This window comes from Leptonotus elevatus, chromosome 5 (assembly GCF_054856555.1).
Source record: "Leptonotus elevatus isolate MCC_2025b chromosome 5, RoL_Lele_1.0, whole genome shotgun sequence".
NCBI lineage: Eukaryota > Metazoa > Chordata > Actinopteri > Syngnathiformes > Syngnathidae > Leptonotus > Leptonotus elevatus.
Window position 1 is genome coordinate 25458572 of NC_141243.1, and position 20400 is coordinate 25478971.

At 37.6% G+C, this 20400-nt stretch overlaps 1 protein-coding gene across 4 annotated transcripts in view; it reads right to left on the bottom strand.

Annotated features, from left to right (window-relative positions):
* The window catches only part of unc5db (unc-5 netrin receptor Db), a 302793-nt gene extending 296348 nt beyond the window's left edge, over window positions 1-6445 (bottom strand). For 3 of the 4 annotated variants that reach the window (XM_086076346.1, XM_086076347.1, XM_086076345.1), the window contains exon 1: window positions 6132-6445. In XM_086076346.1, coding sequence (XP_085932472.1) covers window positions 6132-6216 — 85 coding nt within the window. In that variant the 5' untranslated portion in view covers window positions 6217-6445. The remainder of the gene's footprint in view (window positions 1-6131) is intronic. The other variant, XM_086076348.1, reaches the window with a different exon arrangement.
* Between the last annotated feature and the right edge of the window lie 13955 nt (window positions 6446-20400).

The window sequence follows — 20400 nt, forward strand, 5'->3', positions numbered from 1 at the left end:
TATTAAAGCAGGCTTCCCCTAATCCTGGTCCTTAAGGGCCAGACTCCTGCAGGTTTTAGATATTTTTGTAGTCCAACACACCTGATTCATATAATCAGCTCATCAGCAAGCGCTGCAGAAGCTAACGATCCTGATCTTTAGAATTAGATGCGTTGGAGGACGGAAACATCTAAAACCTGGACGCACGATCGAGGTGTGCAGCAGTCTCTAATTGCTCATGTCAAATGTGCGGCCGTCCGTAGCAAGCAAGGAGGGATCTTGGTGTTTGCCTGCTTAAATATACCATGTACAAGCCAATCTCATCTCTCTGAGTACAGTGATTGAATTTGCTTCCACGATCTGAAGCACGGCGTGCGCTCCAGATCACCCTGATGCAAATGAGGAAGGCCTCTACGATTGGCTGGTTCTCGGCTACATTCCATCCCATAATGGTGGACAGAGGCGCACACGCCCATTTCTCCCTGCGCCTGTCTATGAAAATACCAAACGAAAGAAAACCCCACCCATGCGCACGTTAGACTGCACGTTGCACCACAAATGAAAATAGGGCCCCTAGTGGTCGCAGCCATAGTTGCTTGCAAGGAGTGAAGCCATGACGTCACGTCTCCTCAACTTCAACACTGCAATTTTTGACAAATCTGAGTCATTCTCGCAACTCTAAAGCTAATACTGATGGAAAGCCCGTCAATCCGTCATTGACGACGCCCGTTTGCTGGCAGAAGAGATGCGACGGACGAGGTGCTGTATGCACATGTAAGTAAATATCCCGCCGTATGCAAGCTGGAAACATGTCTGTCGGGTCAGGTCATATCCTTTCCGTTTTAACAAATAATAATAAATAAATAGGGAACCGATCTGGCGTATCACACATTTCAAAGTAACAAATGGGTGTGACTGATGGCATGTCAACGCGGTGACGTTACGTCTGCCCCAATATGGCGACAAGCGTTAAAATTATAATACAACAATACACACAAAAATGGGAACACCAGAAATTTATCAAACATTACAATATTTCTCCATCTCCCCACCAATACCTCAAAACGGGGCACCGGAGGTACACTTTAAATAATCTTTTAATGGATCGATGCACAGCCCTGATGTTTATCAAACATGTTTAATACTGTAAAGCATGTGATAAAAACAAATAAATAAATACAATTAAAAAAATATTAGAAAACTGTATTTACCAGTGCTCTGCAGGAATGGGTAGTTATTCGGTCGTTTGAGTGGGCATGGTAAATTAATAATTAAATCATAATTTGCGGACTCGGATCAAATGGTATGATGTCATCAGAACTGTCATTTTGTTTGCATTTTGTAATTGTTAAGCGTGAGAGCACTTTTGACAGTTACGGATTTAAACTGTGTGGGAATGCCAGTTGATGTACAGTATATTAAAATAAAATGTGTATGGAGTTCATGCACATGAAATCATACCTGATGCTCTTTTGACAAAGCCCTGAATCTTTTCATTGCAAATCTCCAGTAATTTGACGTAAAGCAAATACAAATGCATGAGTTGGTCGTGGGGCTTCTTTCTTCTCAGTTGTTAGTACAAACCACAACATCAAGTTACCAAGCTGCACAAGACATTTTGAAATGCTACGTGATCGAGAAAACGGAAGCAAAGTATGTACATTTTCAAGTAAGTGGGGTAGTCCGCATCAATATCAATACATAGATCCTTCACTCCTTCACTCAGTGTCTTGTGTGACGATCCGCGTCAAAATCGCTCAAGAATTTAATGAGTTCTAATGAAGATTTTGGAGCCAAACACACAGCTTGGTCTACCTACTGTATCTATTATATATCGATGGTCTCCGCCACTAGCTAGTGTACCAAGTAGCATGCAGGTTAACCCATACAGTATTCAGGATCTTTGCCATAAGAACGGATAAGGACAAAGTTTGCAATCGCAGATTTTAACATTGGCCATTAGGCAATGTGAGATTTTACTTTAGGTAAGCCATTTGAAACTTAAAACAACTCTTCTATAGTTAGAACAATGTGGCAAGCCCAGCAGCAATACTGTAAGTCTGAATATGTTTTCGAATAATTGAATGTCGGGGCTTTGTAAAACGCTTTGGCGCCGTATGGTGTTGATAAAGCACTACATAAGTCTTAGCCCTTTACTAATTACGTGAAATAGTATTTAATTTACGTGAAATACCTATTTTTTTCCCCCCGGAAATATGCAACATTAAATGACGAATCCGGCTGGAATTCGTTCACTGACATCGGCACGATTAGCAAATTACTATTTTAGGAGTCAGCCCAGCCCTTAGTATTTACCACATTTGCTCCCAAAAACGCATTAAAACGTTCTATTTTAAATATTGCCATGGTCCCACAAGCGTATCTATACGTTTTTTTATTATTTTTTTTATTTTTTATTTTATGCTACAGCATACGGAAGGCTTTGATGCAGCCTCTGACCCGAAGAGCAATGGTAGTTATTACAAAAAACAGCCAGCAGTTGGTAGCAGAGTATAAGCGATCAGCCAGGGCCATGTTGCAACAAGCTCTTTTTCCCAGTGTTTCCAACATACTTGTAAATAAGGATGAAACTTAGCTATATTCTAATGCTAATTGCTGCAAAATGGAAACAGATACAAATATGCTTAATAAACAAAGAAAATACTCTAATCTTTCTTTATGTAGGTTCCATATTTTTATAGCAATAGAACACAGTATTCTGTGGGCCTTGCAAAATCAGTAAAAATCCAGTAAAACAGTGAAGGGGGTTGCTTCAGTGAAAATGGCTGGGAGTGAATGAGTTACCCAAATTCAATTGTTCTGCCACAAACTGAAACCTGGCCTGCATTTACAGTACTTGAAACTTAACACAACCCATTAAGAACAAATCCAAATGAGTAATATATTTACAGGAGACATATTTTACAGCTTTCCTTATGTCTGTTGTAGGACTGATTGATGATGAAGTGATTGGGTAGTAAATAAAAGGAGAAATAGGGCCAACGTTCTATTTTATATCACTAGTACAGAATTCTCTGTGGGCCATCGGCATCCATGAATGTCAAACAAGTGAAGCCTTATTATTCACAGGAAGTGGAAAAATAAAAGTGGAAAAATATGCCTAGTTTTGTCCATTCACTATAAATGTTGCCTAAAAAATTACATTCAGGCTGTGCTGACATTGTTTTAGCTCTTTCACATTATATCCAATTTAAGACTACAGGGTTGAAAATATTGCTTTATTTTCTCAGTAGTGTATTGCATTTGTGTCTGAATACAAATAGCTCGAAGTTGCCTTTTTATATGTATTTCCCTCTCCTTTTTATGGAAAATGATTTCAGTATTTGTTCTATTTGTGCTGGCATGTTAAGGGCTGATATTGATTTTCATACAAGGCATAAGTGAAACATTCACAGCAGCACTACGATGTTGGACTCGTATTTCCTTCACAATTCTCCAGTGACATAAAATGGTTTAATGACTATCGTGATACAGAGTCGTGATAGCGTGATGATAAATGATCAACCCTACTGCGGCTAGATGACTGCTTGCCTGAAGTTGCGTCCTGCTGTTTCAACAAATTAAAACATCAAACTGGGACACATAAAAGGCACTGAGGCAGTCCAAGGTTTGGATTATAGTATAGCGGTAACCAACGTACAGTCTTTATAATGTATCTCAGGCCAATTAATGGATGATCAAATAACTGATTGTACATTTTGAGTCCCCAAAATGTATATGAAACATTATTTTGAACCTATGCATAAAAGGGTAGTCTGTTTTGTGCTCTTAGATTCATGCATCATTAGAATTAAAGCGAAAATATATGTATGGGTTGACAAAAGTAATACAGCATATATTAGGGAAACAAAATAGCCTAAAATAGGTGTTATTCCATAACAATTAGTTTTCTACACATTGAGACCAGATTAATTGTTTTTACGTGGACTGAAAACATTTGAGTTTGACTTTAAAAGGTTGCAGAAAGTCACGCTTCACAAAGATGAGATATTGGAAATCGAAGCAAGGTTTAAAAAAAAAAAAAGTATATTTATTTATTTTTTTGCTTTGAAAGCTCCATTCCCTGTTGTGACCTGTGGCAATAAATTTGTATATCAAGTAGACTGCTGTTTTTCTCTCTAATATAGCTTGCTTTTAATTGGAAATAGGCTTTTCTTTGTTTGTCTCATTAGTTGGCCTTTTCGCCTTTTCGAAGAATCGCTCTAAAGCGTTTTACGTTTTTGTTTTTGTTTTACTAATTTTTCGAGCTTGTGTTGTAATTTTCTTACTACAGGATCATATAACTAAGACGAGCATTTTGCCGTGTACAGAGGCACAGTATTGCACCTGATTCTCTAAATTAACCTTGGCTGTATAAACTGTTTTTTGTTCAGTCTCTCTGTTAACCAGTTGTCACAGTGGTTGAAGACCGCCGCTCTATAACGGTTTAAGTCTGGATACAGACTTGACCTGTATAGACCTTCCTGATGACTCGTTTTGTGTTTGCCGGCATGTTTTGGTTCATCTTGGATCTCGTTGTGTGACAAAGGATCTCTCAATCAGTTAGGTTGCATCTTTATTGAAAATGGCAGGCAAAATGTTTCTGTAGACTTCTGAGTTCATTTTGCTACCAAAATTAGTGAGCCCCTTCCAGAAAAAGCCAAGCAAGCCCAAGCCGTGATATTAACTCCAATGACTTTTAGATCAAGTGTGTTAGGAATCATAAGCACCCTTTTCCCCTCATCATTTAAGCCTTTCTATCGTAAGCGTAAAGGTTAATCTTTGTCTCGGTCTGTCTTGTCTATAAAACCTTGTTTGAGATTATTTGAGGCTTGTTATATGTTCTTTTTTTGGAGGGGGACAAATTCCACTCTGGCCTCTCTTTATAGCTTGCCAATGTGTGATTTGCATCATCTAGTCCTCTGGTTAATCTTCTAGAGCCCACCCTTAAAATCATGATGTCATCAATGGCTGGTGTTATCTTTGTCTACCTATTTGACATCTGTGACTTTGTGCAGCAGTAGTTTAGTTCTTCTTTACGGCATTCCAAGTGGCTGTATTGGCTTGGCAAATGTTTGTGCAATGATTCTGACATATTTCCATCTTCCCTCTACTTCACAAATGCTTTGTTTTCACCAATAGTCAACTCAATTGTTTTAATGTTGGTTACATCTCTAACAAGTGTTAATAATCTAGTCACCACTGGCAAAACCGGAATATGACAATTATTATAGGCATTCAGAGTACTTTATTGTTTGACTATTTTACAAGAAAAATGGCTGGGTTCTAACAAAAGGTGATTTTTTTCTAAACGCGCATGTCTGGTCCTGATCTAATAAACAATTATCATCTATTATCTGAAATGTTGGCCTCTTGTCTCATTTTTGTCTTATTATATCAAATGATTTCAGTTGGGAGCAATAAATTAAAAAAATTGTGAACGTGAGTACTTCTTTATCATTGATGTGGCGGATAGATTTAGTCTAATACTGCTCTGGAACAAACAGAGAAGAAAACCTTGACAAATTGTCATGGGTTTAGAGCAAGCAGCCAGCCTTTTGCTACCCCACAAAATAACAGGGAACCCATATAGCTTCCTAATGTGCACAAAAATTTATATTTCACTCTCACATTAATTCTAGTAAATTAGCCCTATTTGGAAATGACCACATGGAAACCACATGCCTGTTGCACAGCGTGCAGCACGGACAGAGTGGAGGATTTGAAGGATTTGGATTGAAGATGTATGCAGTAAATAATAATAATAGTATTATTATTATTAGTCATAATAATAATAATAATGTTTTTTAAAGGGGAAATTGATATGAGAACAATTCAACGACTGCAATAAATAAAGTGAATGTGAGTGCACATGCAGTGTTAGTGACGGCGTGGCCAATCAATAGCATACTGTAACCTCTGCTGCGCATCGGGACACAAAACTCAGACTGGTACAAGAGCATGAGAAAAGAGTGTGAGCGACAAAATCCACAAGGAAAATTTGCTGCAAGCCACTTTGTTAAGCTTGCAGAACCCCACGTCTTCACACATCATGCACAAATGTAGTGGTGCGTAACCACAGGAATGGCACAAGATGCAAAACAGTCACCCAAGTGTCCATACAACTATATATCTACAGATATACTTCTTACCTTTGGAGATGACAGAAGACGTGCAATAAACAAAGAGTAGAAGAGCGACCGTATGAAGGTGGCGTCCTTTCTTCAGCGCACCCATACCCGCGACGCGTAGTGGTCCACAGTTCGACGAGACTGGCTTTTCGCAGGACCTCTGCTACCCACTCTTGCCTCCCCCTCCTAGCTGGACCCGTCCAGACACCGCAAGTTCCGCCTGTAAAGCCGGCAAGTATGGTGTTTGTAGCTCTGATTTAAGATAGATGAGTTTAAGGGCTGAACAGCTGAAGAAGGGAGAAAAGGCATCTTCTCTTCTCTTTGACTGCGCGTTTGTGCGCGGCACTCGGCGTGCGCTGGAAGTTCCTCCCCTAGCAGGCTTCATCATCCACGAGCCCGCCTCGCATTAACCAATGGCAACTAAGGGAAACACAGAGGAGGGCACCATATACGATAAGTGGACCTAATCAATAACCCATCACAACGGGGGGAGTCTAACGGCTGTCCATAAGCACCTTTGGGGGAATGTGACTCAGAAATACCTAATTACAAAATTCATAATACAAATCAACTTTGTTATCCAGTCTCTCTCTCAGCAATGCCCACACGCTGTGGCACACAGACAAATTGATTTGTTTGCCAATGAGTACACCCCCCCCCCCCCTTTATTCAATATCTCAATGAACATAGGCTCAATTTCCAAAATATTTTGTAGAATACGCTTAACTCACAACATGAAAGTAAGGTTGATAAAATAATTTATAGATTACAAAAATACTTAGTTTAATCAAATTAACTAATGGGAAAAATTAATGCATCGCACAACCACAACGACTACGGTACATCTAGTATTTTCTATGACCTCCATGACTTTTATGGATAGCAACATGTATGCAAGGCCTGGAATTAACAAGTCAGTCTTTTTTTCTGGGTCTTTACTTATTTGTGCAAAATGTTCTTCAATAAGTTTGTTAGGAAAACTACTCTTTGTGTTTACTAATTAACAGATATTGTTTGCAATCAATGGCCCACATTTATAGGAGTATTTTGTAGTATAGTATTCCATATAAATATTGATTGATTGATTCTGAAAGGAAACTAAAGATGTTCTTATGCTCATTTATGTTCAGCAGTCAGCACTAGATAGATAGATAGATAGATAGATAGATAGATAGATAGATAGATAGATAGATAGATAGATAGATAGATAGATAGATAGATAGATAGATAGATAGATAGATAGATAGATAGATAGATAGATAGATAGATAGATATAAAATCCCTAGTTTTGAGGAAAAGGGGGTTTAAAATGTTGGTCCTTGCATCTTTCAAATGTCCATAGCAACCTGTACCTTAGGAAAAATATATTGATCCCAAATTTTCAGGAACTGTTAAAAGATCACTGGAAAGTCAATTCCAAAACCAGATAAGGACATCATCCGAGATTTGAACCCTTTAAAAGTTTAGGAAGTTTGAGAAGATCTTCTGAGGCATCATCAGACAAAGTTTTTTTGTTTGTTTTTTGCTCCTTGAGATATTTTGTTGTTAAAATGAGGTTATATTACCGCAGTGGGAAATTTGAATGTTGTGTCTCAAATGCAAATGGCCACATAGAGAAAATGTTGTGTTGAAAATGTTATGATGGTTTTACAAATCCACGTAATACACAAGGAACACACTACTGTACATTACTGTACTGTATTTACAAGTCACTCCAATATGTGCTGCATGCATTTTGGGGCGGGAAAGTACCATCGCGATCATTTGTCATCTTCAGGTTTCATATTTCATAGCTCACATTTGATTTTAAATTCAGCCTGCTTAAAAGAGCATGAAGTGAAATTTTGTGGTGATATTCTGCAACTCTGAGATGGCTCATTTTTGTGACGCATCAAAGTGGCGTTTCATGTTTCATAGAAGCAGTCTCATGAAATTGACGACATTGAGAATTGATCAAAACATTACATTATTTACAATACAATATTATTACATTAGCCTACATTACATACAATGCATTGGCGCATTTCACCACTTTTAATTACACTCATTCCGACTCCTTGTCACTGTTCTGGTGGGGGCTGTTGTATGTTATGTTTATAGCTTAGGTTATGTGTTTCTGTAACAGCTATGGCTGTTTGAAAGCGCAATATAAACATAGATGTCTTGACTTGACATGGATTACAATTCTTTGCTGCGGTATTTACAGATGACGACAAGGTAGGATACCATTGTAATGACGTGCATCATTCTGTTCACTTTCGTGCTAAATGGTCACATTATGGTCTATTTCGACTTTTTGTGGTTGCTGTGTGCATTTATATCCCTCATTTGTGAAGTGACGTTGTGGCGAGAAAATCCAGGTTATTTTAAGGCTGGTTTCCGAGACTCTCTGCTAGCCAAGGTCGGCTAAAAGAATGTTGGGTAAGATGTCCGAGTTACGAACAAGGGCTGACTGATGTCCATAAATGTAATATTTAACTCGCAAGTTAATATTTTCAAGTGCGCACCACATCACACATTATGGTACAGTTCTGTACTATACTGTAGTTCTCCTCTCTGTCCGGCGATGCATGGCACAGGAGCCACGGCGCACGCACTCTTCATGCAATATTGGCGTCACACTGTGAATACATTTCAGAGGCTCTCCTGGATGATATTCATGAGAAGCAGCCCTCAGCTGTCTTCTTTATCAGCGTAGTAGCAAAACATACAATATCTCTTCAGCTTCAAAATCACTTGAATCGGACTTGGTGGTCGCCCCATCTTAACTCGTCATATGCGCCAAACACATTCATGTGCACTTCCGACAGATGAAAAACATAGTTTCCTGAGAACGTTACACCCCTTCCACTTCAGCAGCTTCACATGAACTCAACTCAATAACTCCTCCACCATTATTTGTTTTTTTTTGCATTGTACTGTGTAAAAATTAAATTTACTGTGAGGAAAAGTGGTTCAGATAATGGATGAATGTGTAATTTAATATATTTTCTATTTAATTTATGTATTGTATAGAAAGTATATACTGTATGCAATTGAATGTTTCATTTAAAAATGTTTTACATATTTGTATTATTTTATTGTCTAAAAATAATTTCATAACATTTTATTTTCAAACAAAATTTACTGTAAATTGACTTCAAACAAATTTGACTTACAAACAACCTCTCGGAACCAATTGTCTTCGAAAGTTGAGGACTACCTGTATATATATATATATATATATATATATATATATATATATATATATATATATATATATATATATATATATATATATATATATATATACACTTCAATTACAATTAAATTAAATTGCTGCTGGGAAATAAAATTAGAGACCTCACGGAGGCTATTTTTTTGAGAAAAGTCAAAATCGACATTTTTGTCCAAATAATCTATTTTTGTGTCTACCTCAAAACTAATGTTGCTGACATTTATATATATATATATATATATATATGCACATTGGAGGTATTGTGAAGAAATATTTATATATATATTTTTTTCTTTCCCCCAATTTCTTCACAATACCTCCAATATGCATTTTCCATGAATCCCGCCACTCCAACAATATATATGTTGATCTGAATATATGAAATCTGCAAATAGGTAATAGGGTGTTGAACCGAAAATATGTCTACTGTATTGTTTTTTTCCTTTTTGAACATTTTGTGGGAATACGGCAACAGTGTCTGCTCAACAACATTGTTGTTGGTTATAAAAATGTTGAGTCAAGATATATACACAACCACATCAACTTGGCAATTCTACCTCATGCTGGTCACATTTTGCTTTGCAAGCCAGGAGTGTTGACCAACACTGTTGTGTTAGTTACCCTGGAACATACAACATGTCCAAACTGATCCCACAAGTCTTCAACTGGTTTGATGTCTGTACTTGCAATACAACAGGCTGTTCCGTCCTCTTTTCTTCCAAATTCTGGAAGTACTCTGATTATCCAGGCTCTGTGGAGGAGAGTGTTGAGATCCTGGAGGATAGAATTAAATCCCAGATTCTGGAGATATGGAATCACTGCTGGCTCCAGAATCTCATTCCAAGATCTGTGCAGCAGAGTGCACAGTGTTCTCCACATCGTCTCCATTCTTTGATCCTGCTATCCAGCTTCTGCCGTCAGTACCTTGATCCATCACTGAACATTACATTGCCCAACATTGTTTTGTTCCACTGCAATTTTAATCTCTTAATTGTACCGCATGGGCAAATTCAATTTACACTCTGAGGAGAGCTGTCGGAGTTGGGGCTGTGCCATTGCATTGTGCCCAAGTGCGTGTTGGGTTTAGTGCCTTGCTCAGTGCAATTTCAACTGTGAACAGGAAATAAACTGGCCTCTCACTGGGTTTTCATCTCGAAGCATAACAAAGCCCAAAGCTCATCAATGTGCTCAAGCTAGTGACTATGTGCTGTAAATCATGCAAAAAAAAAAAATGTCTTTCAGGAATTGTCTATACATTTTGAGAAATGCATTAATATGCCGCCATATGAGGCTGTGGTGGTGGATGAATGCCAGTATACTCATCTTAAAATGTAACTGATAAAGTAAAAACTATTTAAAAAAATAAATACTCAGGAAAGTACAAGGTACTGAAAAAACTACTCACGTAAAGTAACAAAGTATTTGTACTTCAGTACTTCCCATCTCTGATTCAGTCCTGCACTGTTTGGTCCAAAATTCAACTGATTAGCTGTAGTAAGAAGAGCTGATGTGATTACTATTGGACTCATCTACAGCTACGTTGTGCAGTCACAATTGAGAGGTGTGTGCGGCTCCCAATAGGTTAGTACTATCAATATCTGCAAACAGAAAGCAAGCATAGTAGGAATTAAGAAGATTAGGGTTGGATTTTTGTTGTGTTGGTGGCGAGGTGGTCCCGTTGCTTGCCCTTGGTGCAGGTGGCGCGGGGTTTGCCTCGACAAACATTGACGACCAATTAGATTTCATGAAATTTACTGTAAATTTAACCATACCGGTTTTTAATTTAGAAAATATGGTCACGACCAATTAGATTTCATGAAATTTACTGTAAATTTAACCATACCGGTTTTTAATTTAGAAAATATGGTCACCTTAAGTTAAAAACATGTTTCGAACTAAACATTTAGAAATGATTGAAAATGTTGCACATCTGTATGGTCTGGAATAACTCACAAACACCTGTAAATATTTAATAAACATCTTGATATAATAGGTACGCAGTCACCACTGTACATTACTTGGTAATTAAGTACAGACCAAGCAATATTTTCAACTGAAAAAAAAAGTTATTTATTTATTTTGCAGTTTTAACATAAAAACTTGCAGTCTTTATAAATGAATACTGTACATTTTGATCTTGTTCATATGGAGTTCCCAAACTTTCAGTCTTTGATGTGGTGTTTAATTTTTTTCATTTGCATTTTTGCCTGATGAAACATGATGCCTTTATTGACTGTTAACGGACTTCGTTTTGAGAGTGTTCTTGTTGAAGAATGGAGGTGTGCCAACTGTCGGGATGTAGGAGAAGTGTGTGTGGCTTAAAAGTCTGGGAAAGGATCCTGTACAGCAACCCCCACAGATGGTTGATTATAATTGCTTCATGGGAGCTAATACATTTTGTTTGGTCCTTTTCCCTGAGCTCAGCTAAACGAAAGGAACTACTTTTTCTCGATAATTATTATTTTGTTCCAGGTCACTGTCACTATCATAAATCCTTGATTAAAAAATTAAAGGCAATGTTTTCTGCTAAATATATTGTGCTTAATGCCATAAGGTTTAAAATAAGTTTACGAGTGTAAAAGTTATTAAATAAAATGTATACAGGTATACGTTACATACAGGAGTGTACAGAAGCAAATCTGTGTTTTAGCACCCCCTAAGAGAAACAAATTATGATGCACTTTTATTTATAAAACGTAAATATTTTCATTTCTAAACTTTATTTCTAAACTCAGTATAACTGTCTACACATACTAGAAAGTATTGATGTAGATTATACACACTATTTAAAACATTGGTATCTTTCATTAAAGAAACGCAAATATTTTATAGCATTTATTTTTCTTGCTCACAAAACATGTTAAAACTGACAAAATTATGGCTAAATAAAACATTAAGAAAGCAAATACGGCACAGCATATTTGCTTCTAAACATGTATTTTTTGGGGGGTAACAAAACTAATAGAGGGAAAAATATTTATATTATTGCTGTACACATTCTTGGGTGTTCTCAGCTATGTGTTTCGGCTCTTTATCCTGACTAGACGCAGCTCGTGCAGCTGAGCCTGAGCTTTCTGACACACGGCACATTTCAATTCAGAATGCTTTGATAAGTCTTGAGATTTGATTGTAACCTTTCCGTTTCTGAATTGTGTTACTTTTGGGCTTCCAATTCTGAAGTAACACCTAACATGAAATGGCATTATCATCATGATTGCCACTTCCCATAAGAGAGATTTGATTTAAAAACCTTTGATAAGAATGGATATGACCTTTTACAGATGCTATACAATATATGTTCAAATATGTAAAGTAACATTAAAACACACACACAAAGAACACTTCCATCAACCACCTCTACAGTCCTAGCTTGCCACGTTTCTGTTTTTATTTTCTGCTTTCTGTGAAAGGTGTACTTAAGGACAACACTTGAAATGATTCACCTCTTGCAGCTTTTTATTTGAAAAGATTGAGAGTGCAATCAGCAAAAGTATCTCCGGCCATGCAAATAAAACAAAGTGGGCAGCCCTTTGTATTTATGGATGGTAAAAGCTACACAAAACAAAAACAGTTTACAACTGGTTCAATTATTCTTGACAGAAGAGGGATTTGAACTGATTAATCCACTGATTTATTGTTTGAAGCAAGGGGTCCTCTAAAAGCATTGTCACACAAAAGTAATCTGCGCTGTTGTTTTCTTTGTCTGTTTTTAAACAATCAAATGTTTGTATTCGTAATGCCAAACCTCTCTAAAATCTGAAAGTTGAGTGGTAAAATTTAAGAGCATTGTCGTCAAGACCACACCAAGCGAGACCAAGCCATTATTAGCGGGACTAGACAGTATGGACTATATGCACAAATCACTTCCGCATTCAACGTATGAGTGCACCCAACCTTCCGGTGCGGGGAGACTTCAGCGGAGCGCACTGTTGATGTGATGTAAAACTCTAAGACTAAATCTTTAACCCACTGAAAAAGAACAGGAGTTGTGCCTTGTTTTAACATTATGTCTATCAGAATTTTAAAACTACTAATTAGATCACCCAGAGCCGTAATTTTTAACGGCTTGAGCTCTGGTAATGATGTAATTGCTTAAAATTATTATTACACGTAAATACAAGCCGTTTGAGTAGCTACTAAAGCTATTTTGTTTATTACATTTTTAAATGTAAATGTAAATTATGTATTTCTGCTCCTCTCCCGGGAGTACCCCCCTCCCCCCTACCAGTCAGACGGTAAGGTTGAGGTTTTGGTTCTTTCAGATGGAACCTGCCAGCTAACTGTTCATAGCTTGTTCATTTTCCTTTTTTATTTTAATTTTAATGATACGTTATTGGATAAAAATATATAAAATATAAATTATTGTGCTTCCTACTCCTTTTGAACATGTAAATTATGACTTTAATGAATTATTTTCTTTCTTCAAATTTTTTTATTTTAACTTCAACTTATATTTTGTAATGTGCTAATATGTTCAATAAATCAACCAGCCAACAACAACAACTCTCTGGTCTGTAGCATCCTCTTCGTCCAAGTCTTCTCCTCTTCGTCAACGGGATCCGACGATCTCTGCCTTGTCAATATTTTTAAGCAGATGTAATGCCTCTACTGTTTTTTTTTTATGTCAGCCCATAGTGGCATTTCTCTTAATGCCCTGCTGAAAAGTGGTTGCTTTGGAAATCCGATAGCGTTGTCAGCGGTCCAAGAATGACTCATATAAATATTTTCATGTTTTTTAATACAATAAAATGGTAGCATATGAATAATATACACACAGGCACATGAAAAGTCAAAACGCCAGAAAGGCAGAAACATTAGATCATTTTGTAAACAGAGTAAGAACACATCAGTTTAAGCTTCAAAATACAGCTCTGTTGCTAACAAAGGGCGCCCCTGTGTGGTCGACAACTACAGTTATCCCTGCAAACAAACTGTCTCCGGTGGTCAGCATAAGAGGAAAAAACAAGGCAGAGTTATAACCTGTTTACATGGGCACACATCATCTCTTCTCTTCTTCGATGCCTTGACAAATGCACGCAACAACACTAATAAAACATTTTTTTTTAAATACTCCAAAATGCTGACAATTGGTCGAGATTCTCTGAAGGAAAACAAACGGGATGGCATTACCATAAAAGGCGGTGCGTTATGAGATTTTCCCGGAAATACGTCACAGCTATTTGTGCATAGAGTCCATAGAGACCGAGGCAAGACCAAGACTGTATATATATATATATATATATATATATATATATATCAAAGAAAAAAAATCACATGCACGCACACACACAGTTATCTTTGTATCATCGTGGGGACATCTCATTGACATGATGCATTTCCTAGCCCCTTCCTCTAACCCCAACCAACAAAAATGATTGCCTACCCCGATTCCCTACCCTAACCGCAACCATAACCCAATTCAAACCTACACTGCGCGGGGGGCGGCGTGGCTCAGTGGTTGAGTGGTCGTCCCCCATCCGTAAGATTGTGGATTCGATCCTCACCCCTGGTGACCATGTCGAAGTGTCCTTGAGCAAGACACTGAATCCCGGTTTGATCCCAGTGGACCTAGCAGCGCCTTGCATGGCAGCAGTTGACCACTGGTGGACCATTTACCATTTAACTCTAAAACCAAGTCTTTACCCTCAAAAAAAGGTCTGAACTTGTGAGGACCACCAAAATGTCCCCACAATTTCAAGTCGGTCCCCACAAAGGTAGTAAAACCTGGAAAAACATGAGTGTATGGGCCCAACAATGTAGCAAAGACAAAGGTACACATACACACACACACGCACACTTTTCTGTCAAACGTATTGAGTACTTGGTAATGTGAAGCATCCTATGGTGATAAAAACCCTAATTATTGAAGAAAACATGCTGAGAATCGATAAACATACCAGCAGTGAGTGTATTTGAAAGTCGAAGTGCCTGTAGGCTTTGAACATTGGAAGATTACTGCCGGTATCTTACAGATGACAGATGACCCACACATGTACAACATGTACTGTAGCTGCGACACATGCTGGTACAATAAGCAGATCTCTGGCTTTTGAGTTTCCTTTTAAATAAGGATGAATAAGCCATTTCGAATTCAGAGCCTTAATGTTTGATTTATTGTACTGTACATTTACTATATTTAAGTTACAGAAGTTTAAATTATGTATTGTCTAAAATGTTTTTTGTCTCCAATGACTAACAGAGCAGCCAATCTATCAAAATAAAATATTTTATCACTTGTCCTGTGTTACAGTTTTGTATACCAGTGTTTCTCAACCATTGTGCCGTGAGATACTGTCTGGTGTGTGCCGTGAGATACTGTCTGGTGTGCTGTGGGAAATTGTCCATTTCCACCTAATTAGTAACAAACACTGTTGGGAATAACGGCGGTTAAACTAACTCGGTTCTTTTTCATAAACGGACGAATGCAACAAATTAGTCTCCTCATATTTAAAATGCCGTTATCGTTATTATATGTGAAATGCGTTGCGTTACCATTCATTTATTAGTTCCAAGGCTTGACGTAAGCTTACAAGAAGTTGGTTAAGACTGGCTCTGAAAAATGTCATTCGTGCACGGTTAAAATGTTTTCACACTGTTTTCATCAGACCTCGCCACAATAAAAGTGTCTTGACAGCTGAACTGTGTAGTGACTTTTATTTTGGAGGTGCTGAGGGAAGTGTGTCACGGCGTGACGGACATATCTTCCTTCCTTAGCATTTTAGCAAAGAGTCCATGTACCTCACCTTCAATTGCGGGTTTGACAACTTTGACAAGAGTGACATTAATCAAATCAACAGTAGAGATTTGCAGAAAAGTGGCTGCCATGAGGAGCGATTTGTTGACAATTCTGTTCCACCAAGAGCCATATTGCGACTCCACAAGCACCATAACAGCGATAAAGTATAAAAATACCGGCGTTAAGTCTTAGCGACATACTCTAGTGTAATTAATAGCGCCAACAATTGTATTTCTGATGTAAATCAATCATTAAACATGTCTTTTAATGTGAAGAATTATAAACTGAAGATATATCACCATACTCTCTTAATTAAAAGTGTACAAAAGTATGTTTTTCAAAGAGATCAAGTGGAAGCTGATGATTTTGAGGAGGAAATGTAGTAGTTATAGCAATGATGGCCATGATAGAATTAAGTACTGTATATTTTTTAGCATTGGCAATAACTTTTATATAGTTTAATTATAATGTGCATAATGCACCTGTAATAATATTTGCACTTTTGATTTTAAGATATTATTTGCGCTTTTCCAATTTATGTAAACTTGTTGCTCAATGATATACAATAGATATAAGCGTTAAACAATTCAACGCTATAGCCGTTTTAGTTTAGTTACGGGTGTTTTTTTTATGGGTGGTGTGCCTTAAGATTTTGTCAATGAAAAAAGTGTGCAGTGGCGCAAAAAAGCTTGACAAACACTAATGTAGACTATATGTCAAGGGTAGCCAATTTTGTGCACAGAGACAACCACCCTGTACCATTTGGAAAGAGCCAAACAACAAATAGACACAAGCATTACTACAGGAACAGTAAATAACTATCACCACATTAGGTGTACCTTCCCAATGTATACATTTCCTATCCTGCTTGTCCTATTTGGTCATGGATGAGCTGGAGCCCATCTCCTTTGAATTTGGGAGGGAGGTGGTGTACACCCGGTGTTACGGTCAGATTAAGGCCGGAGAATGGAACCTTCACACAAACATAAAATGTTCTGAATAGTTGCAAGAGTGAGACCACAGGAGTAGTCCTTGGGTCTATTCTAAAAAATAGGTCACTAGTGAGATGCTTTAAAAAAAAAAAATAGTGCCACTTACCATTTTGTTGTTGTTGCTGATGCTACTTTTTTTAAATACCACTTGCATTGGTGTACATTTTGTATTGACAGCTTTGTTCATTATTGTAGCGCATGATCAAACTATTACTAATTACTAGTTTATATATATATATATATCAGTGACGTGCGGTCAGGATAGGCAAGGTAGGTACTGCCTGCCCCAGGCTAAAATGAAAGTTGAAACCGTTTGGCTTTTTCTATTTATTAAAATTATTTCTTTCATTTCAGAAAGCCTACACTCCCTATAAGTTTAAAAGTGACAACATTTTGTGATTTGCATACCTCAATTTAAAATGACTCATTACTTCGTCTGGCCTGCAAGCAAAAATGATCCTCCAGAAGGCACACTGCTACTGTGCTTTTCCTAGCCCTATCCGCGTAGAAACGTTACCCAGTAGAAAAGTCCTTTACGCAAATAGGCATATTGCTACGCAGCTTTTTTACGTCGCTGTATTATTCCTATGCGTACGTACGTTTGCACAGTGCATTCATGACTTCAAAACACACAGTGCACAGCAAAGTGGTAAGATGACGCCACTCTGGAGAATATACAACTATTTTCACACCTTTCTTTTGAGGAAAAATTTCATCTTTTGAAGGATGGGAGACCAATACCTGAGCTACCGGATCTTCAGCAAAGTAAGGGACAAAGAATTATTCGTACTTTTCACAAAGAATGGTACTAAAGGAAAGATTGGCTTTGTGGATGTGCTTCGATTAACTGGCTGTTTCACTTTACATGGTGTTTGGCATTGCTATTGCTATTGCTAACTTGATTTTGTGAGGAATTAGGCTGTTTTACTGGGAGATATTCACTTTATTACATTCTGTCCGGGCGGGTTTGAAATTGTCCGTTTTTCGTTATGCTGCAAATGGGAGGCACTGCAACGTTTACTGGCTGATGGTGGCCCAACTTTAGCTGAGCGGCAAGTGTTGAGCTGCCGCACCAGAGGCGGTGGGTACGAACCCTGCTTGAAGTAAAAAATAAAATAAAATAAAGATTGCGCAGCAAAAAAATTAAGACTTAAAAAATGAGTAGTGTTTTTTGTTTTATTTTCTACCCATACAGAAGAAGCATATGTTAAAATAGTTTGAATGAATGTACACAAATCTAGAGCTCACTGCACGTCACTGAATTATATACATATATATATGATAGCTCTCAGGTACAAAAAGGTTGATGACTCCTGCTTTATTGCAACAAGGAGGTACAGCAATAATTAGAAGAAAATAACCGCGGTACAAATACTCTGGGACAGACGCATATTTAGCCCATTTTTGGGGGTGCTTCAAAGTGAACAATAGCATCCCCCAAATTTATATATATATAAATATATATATACATATATATATATATAGAACCATAGAGTTTAAAAGTAATGTTTAAACAACAAAAATACAGTACACCCCTGATTTGATTGAAACTGGTTTGATCCATCAAACAAAAGTTACATTTTTAAGTATTTTTATTAAAGACAAGATGTAGAAAGTCAGACACAAACAGTGTTAAAGTCAATTTGTTGTGTTAAATATGTTTATATGATGTGTCTGCCATTCACCCATACAGACTTGTACATGCTTTATTATTATTATTATTATTTTGCAGATTCAAGTGCATTTCTTTTTTTATGTGTATGGTTAATGTATGTTTTTTTACAACATAGTACAGACAAGTATAGTCAAATAACAAACATTCTGTATTAAGTTAATGTCTGTTAATATATTTTATATATTGTGTGTTTATTATATATTGTGTGTTTCATTTAAAATAAAAAAAAATAAAAAAAACAAGTCCAATGTCCACTTTTGTTCATTCTCACTGAAAACTGTGGGGAGCTAACATTGGCAGCAAGATGAATTCTCGCGGTATTTGTGAGTTCCGGAGAATACGTCTTGTACCGCTCGTGCTGATACGTTTGCAGCAGATCTTTTTTCGACGGACCAATCAGGTGTTGTTAAGGAAGGACGAAACGAATAAGCGCAGGTGGCGGGGGGAAACAAACAAACCTAACAGAGGAATGAATGCAATTAATTATGTTCTCGCAGAATTACTCAGCGTTTTCTTGTTGAATTTGAATAGCGAGAGGAGTTTCGTGCATTTTATCTGGTAAAGACGAGATGAAAGACAATATTTTCATCCTTTGCCTTGATTGGTTAAAACAAAATGTGCAAAGATGCCGCATCGTTCAATGAGCTTGAAGTATTGTACAGCAAGCCCCACCTTTCCCAAACGGGTCTGCCTAGTAAAGTCCCAGATTGATAATGTGAAGAACTCCCTCGAGTGAATCACAATTATCAATCTGGCTGGCGAGGTTAGTGGGGAGCTGGTTTACTCCAGAAACATGCATACTATCAATGCGTGTGTTGAGGAGCTGTTGTATTAAAAAGAGTACCCTTCCCAATAAATTAGGGTTGGGGTATGTTTATATTTCGCCTTTGCATAACTTTTATTAGATTCGGTTTGCTCACTAACTTCCCATGCAATTTTTGGAGCGGGAAGTACCCCCAAACCACGGCACATCACATAACCACTCCCCCCTCTCCCCAGGTAGTACCCAAGCACCCCTAAACGTCTTGATAGCAAACCTCTGATCCTAGAATCACCTCTGCTCTAGGACATTCCTTCTTTTGGTTTTATGACGGGTGACATCTTACTTTTAAGAGGCATTTCCGGCATCTGCAGTGCTGGAGTGTTGTTCAAAGTACTCTATATGCTTACAAGGAGCAAAACAAAGACATTTATTTATAATCCCATCTGTTTGAAACTAAAACAAGGCTTATAACATACATTTCCCCCCCAGTCCTCAACACATTGCAAACTTACATCTATAATTCATCTGAGGTTTTTCTACCTATTTAATACCTCAGACACAAAAAGTATCTATCGATCCATCTTTGAATGTGATGAGTCTTTTTGTATCCATCCACAATATCCCATCCCTTATTTTTTCTGCTTGTCTGGCAAGTTGTTTTTTTCTCTCTCTATTGGCTTTCCCTCTCTCTGCTGATTCACCATCCCTTACAGCCTCTGCATATGTGAGTTTATTTTGCACTCTGACCTGCTGTCAGCACCTTCCTCTTCATGACCGCACAGCCCACAAGTTACGCTAACCTAGGTTGACTGATTCCTGCATTGTGTTTATCGTGATCCTCAGCTCACCTTGCACACCTCCTTTAACCTATGTGCATCAAAGCTGTGTTAAAGCTGAAGCACCTCAT